The sequence below is a fragment of the Diuraphis noxia genome, unplaced genomic scaffold (assembly GCF_037042655.1).
Source record: "Diuraphis noxia isolate RWA-SAM2 unplaced genomic scaffold, SU_Dnox_SAM2 contig0003, whole genome shotgun sequence".
NCBI classification, from domain to species: Eukaryota; Metazoa; Arthropoda; class Insecta; order Hemiptera; family Aphididae; genus Diuraphis; species Diuraphis noxia.
The window spans coordinates 51,296,045-51,300,241 of NW_028301713.1; the positions used below are offsets into that span (position 1 = coordinate 51,296,045).

The 4,197-nt window shown below is 35.2% G+C and overlaps 1 protein-coding gene across 1 annotated transcript; it reads right to left on the reverse strand.

The window, feature by feature from the left end:
* Positions 1–338: 338 nt before the first annotated feature.
* Positions 339–1,166, reverse strand: LOC149057508 (uncharacterized). The gene has a single exon (XM_089222455.1). It carries the CDS (start codon positions 1,164–1,166, stop codon positions 339–341), a length of 828 nt encoding a protein of 275 aa, XP_089078581.1.
* Positions 1,167–4,197: the final 3,031 nt, after the last annotated feature.

Here is a 4,197-nt window from a genome sequence, read left to right on the forward strand (position 1 = left end):
CATACAATCTCAAGTTTGCAAATTAAGTTGTTGTAATTATATATTCTATCTTATACTTCCTTTTATTTTGACAGTCACAAAACTAATTTTGAATCCATAATTTATTTTTTGCTTAGGTACACATTACAATTAAATTACATAATGAGTCGCTCTCATATAGTATAGCGGAACTCATAATTTTTTTTTTTTTTTTTTTCAAAATTTATTAATAAGGCTTCAACAACACAGGTTTTTAGCCTACTTTAGTTAAAATTTATACAAGAAAAAGAAAGGAAAATATATATATATGTATACATTAAATTTTGGAATACATTTTACTACATTATTATAGTTGCTATTTACAATGGGTATTTAGTGTTTATATTATGGAAAAATGTACTGATTTCAGCTGTGTTTTCATCTTTGAAGGATTGATAGAGTGATGCTGGATTTTGGAGTTTCTTGCGTGCTTCAGTGAATTTGGGGCAGATGATTACGATATGTTCAATTGATAGAGTTACGTTGCAAGTATCGCATATGGGTGCTGGTTCTTTTTTGATGAGATGTACATGGGTTAAGAAAGAGTGGCCTATTTTGGCTCGAGTAACTGTTACTTCGTCTTTTCTTTTTGTGCCGGGAGGATAGTTTAATTTCTTGACGAGTAATTTGGTATTTCTCAGTTTGTTAGTAAGGGAAATATTTTCCCAAAACAGTTGCCATTCATCCATTATTTTCCGATGAATTGTGCTGAGGATTTCAAATGAGGACGTAGAGTTGATTTTAATGGACTGTGGAGATGTAATGGCTTCATAGGCTGATGTGTTTGCTTTTTCGTTTCTGGGTATCCCGATGTGTGAGGGGTCCCACATGAAACATGTGGAGATGTTTATTTCTGATATTAATTTCTGTATGTGTTGAATAAGTTCATTTTTAGGGTAGGGGTTAGAGATTGCAGTAAGGGCACTCAGAGAGTCACTGATAATGATGTGACAGTTTGTTGGGTTTGAAGTTGAGATGATTAATAGTGCTTGGTAAATAGCATGAGTTTCAGCTGTGAATATACTAAACGACGACGGTAGTTTAAAAAGATGATTCTCCCAATCTGTGATTATAGAAAAACCCACCCCATTTTGACTTTTGGATGCATCTATGTATATTTGTGTATAGTCCTGATATTGTTGCGACATTATTTCTGCAAAATGGTTGAGTATGATTCGACTACTTGTATAATGTTTACAGTATTCGGCCAATATGGTGTTGATTTTTGACGACCAGAGCCACAGAGGGAGAGGAGGCTGAATTTTGTTTAGAGATTGTGCTTGGAAATCTAAGTTATTCCTAATTATTTTGAAGTTTTCGAATACTGTGGTTCGAGAGGGCAGTATATTGGTAGGTAGAGGGCTGTGGAAGATGTTTTCGGTGATGTGGTCAGTCTGATTTTTAATTTTAGTCACATATTTTAGTATATGGCTATGGGGTCTATATTGTAGAGGGGGTTCTCCTGCGTAAAAGAGTATGCTATCGACAGGGCTCGTCCTGAAGGCTCCGATGGCCAAGCGAATTCCTTGGTTGTGTATAGGATCCAGAGTATTTAGGTCTTTTTTTTTGCTGAGTTGTATATGATGTCTCCATAATCAATAAGTGAGAGTATAAGTGCTTTATAAATTGTGATTAGGCTTTTTGTGTCGAATCCCCAGGTGCTGTTTCCAAGTATTTTGATTGTCCTTAGTCTTGATTGACATTCAGTTTTTAGTTTTTTCAGATGGGGTCGCCACGTAAGTTTGTTGTCAAAAGTGAGACCCAGGATGCGGATACTATTTGTAAAAGAAAGTTGAGTATTCATGAAGTTTATTGTAGGTTGGGGATCATTTTTTTTTTTTTTTTTGTTAAAGATAATGCATTGAGTTTTTGCGGGAGAAAAACTGAAGCCGGTTTTATAAGACCATTTGGAGAGAGAGTCAAGCGCTTGTTGGAGAAAATGGGCTGTAGTTTTAATTTGTGTTCCGCTGCAGTAGATGTTGCAGTCATCTGCGAAGAGAATATATTTTACAGGATTGGGAAAGTTCTTGCATATGACATTAATGGCAACCAGAAAAAAAGTGACACTGAGTACAGACCCTTGAGGGAATCCATTATCAATGGAGTGAGTAGATGAGATCTTATCATAAATGTTAACATTAAATGTTCGGTCTGTTAAGAAGTTTTTAATAAAGTTAAAGAGGTTGCCGTTAACTTTCCACGAGTGGAGAATAGTTAGCACTCTTTTTTTCCAGACAGTGTCATACGCTTTTGAGATGTCCAATGCTATTGTGATTAGATGTTGATTGCGTCTGTACGCAGAGCAAATGTCGGTGTGTAGCGTAGATAAAGTATCTATCGTTGAGTGATTTTTTCTGAAGCCGCATTGTTCTTTGGTGATAAATTTGGATGATTCTAGGAACCAGATTAAACGTTTGTTTATTATTTTTTCAATTAGTTTACTTAGAGTACTAATCAATGATATCGGTCTGTAGTTTTCTATATCGCATTTGTTTTTGTTCGGTTTAGGGATGAGTATTATATTTGCATTGCGCCATTGGTTTGGAAAGATCCCCTGGGTCCATATGATATTATATATTTGGAGGAGGGTTTTCAGTTCCATTTGAGGAAGATTTTTTATAAAGATGTATGGAATGTTGTCCGGTCCAAGGCTTTTACTATTGCAGCTTTGCAGAGCTGTGAGTAGCTCTGAGTTGTCGAGGTATCTGTTGAAGTCTTCGTTGTTTTGGTTGGAAAGCGATTCGGGAATGTCAAGAGAACGATTTCTGAGGGTAATGAAGTTCGAATTATAATTTTCGTCACTGTTTTTTTTGTGGAAAAAGTGTGGCATTCAGTGGCATTTTGTGTTAATATTAGTTTGTCTTGATTGTATTGAAGAGTGTCCGGTATGGTGTTGTATTGATTGCCTCTAATGGAATTTATTTTGTTCCATATAATATTTGCGGGAATTTTGTGTTTTATACTTGAAGTAGAATTTTGCCAAGAAAGGGTTTTGCTTTTTTTGTGATATAGCGTGCTATAGCTCTATTTTTGTTTTAATTGAATGTGGTCTATGGTGGATTTAGTTTTTTTGTAATGGTTAAGACTTTTTTATAGGTTTTGATAGCCTGTTTGCATTCTTTATTCCACCACGGGACAGTTTTTTTGGTGTTTTGGTATGTTTTTAGTCCTAATGATAGGTTGGCTGCGTCTAGAATGGTGTTTGTAAATGTTGTGATTATGGAATCTATTTCTAGTTGGTTAACATTTATATTTAAATTGAGAGGGTTTTGAGTTAGTTCATATTCGATTTTCTCCAAGAAGAGATCCCAGTTTGCGTTTTTAATATTCCATTTAGTAGAATGTTTTTTTTGATTAGCATGGTTATGGTATTGGATTCCTATAGGCCAGTGGTCACTGTCGCTGTATGCAGTGAGTACTTGCCAGTCAAATAGTGTTGAGGAGTTAGTGTTTGTGATCGATAGATCAATTGCAGAAAAGTTTCCATTCGAAACATTGTGTCTAGTGGGATCGTTATTGTTCAGTAGGATGAGTGCTTCGTCTTCTAGAAATTCTTCGATCATATGTCCTCGGTGGTCTGTGTGGGTACATCCCTATGCGGTATTTCGGCTATTAAAGTCGCCAAAAGGATGAAAGGTTTAGGGAGCTGATTTATGATGTTCTTTAGGTGTTGTTTTGTGAGAATTTTGTTATCTGGAATATATATGTTACATATACTTAAAGGTTTGTGAAATTTAACTAGAGTAGCGATGACTTCGAGTTCAGAGAGAATCGGAATATTTTCGCTGTCGATAGTGTCTTTAATGAAAGTAGCTACTCCTCCGCTTGCCCTGAGGGCATGATTTCAGTTTTTGAAATATCCTTTGTAGTTTTTGATAGATGCAGAGTGGTTATTCTTTAAGTTGGTTTCTTGAAAACATAATATTGTGGGTTGTAGGTCATAGATGATGCGAGAGATGCCGACTGGACGTTTATAGAAACCGTTGATGTTCCATTGAATGAATGATGTCATAAGAAAAGGTTTTTTTTTTTTTTATTTATTTATTTGTATAGTTTTGGAAATAAGTTTTGTGATGGAGGAAAGCTTTGGAAAAGGAGGTTATAAAGTTTAGTGATTTTGGTTTTTATGCTGCGATCTGTCAACTTTGGTCTGATTATTTCAATTAATTTGTGTAGATC

What these genes read in the sequence shown, in the direction of transcription:
- LOC149057508 (XM_089222455.1), bottom strand. Translation starts at nt 1,166, where the DNA reads ATGTCGCAACAATATCAGGACTATACACAAATATACATAGATGCATCC.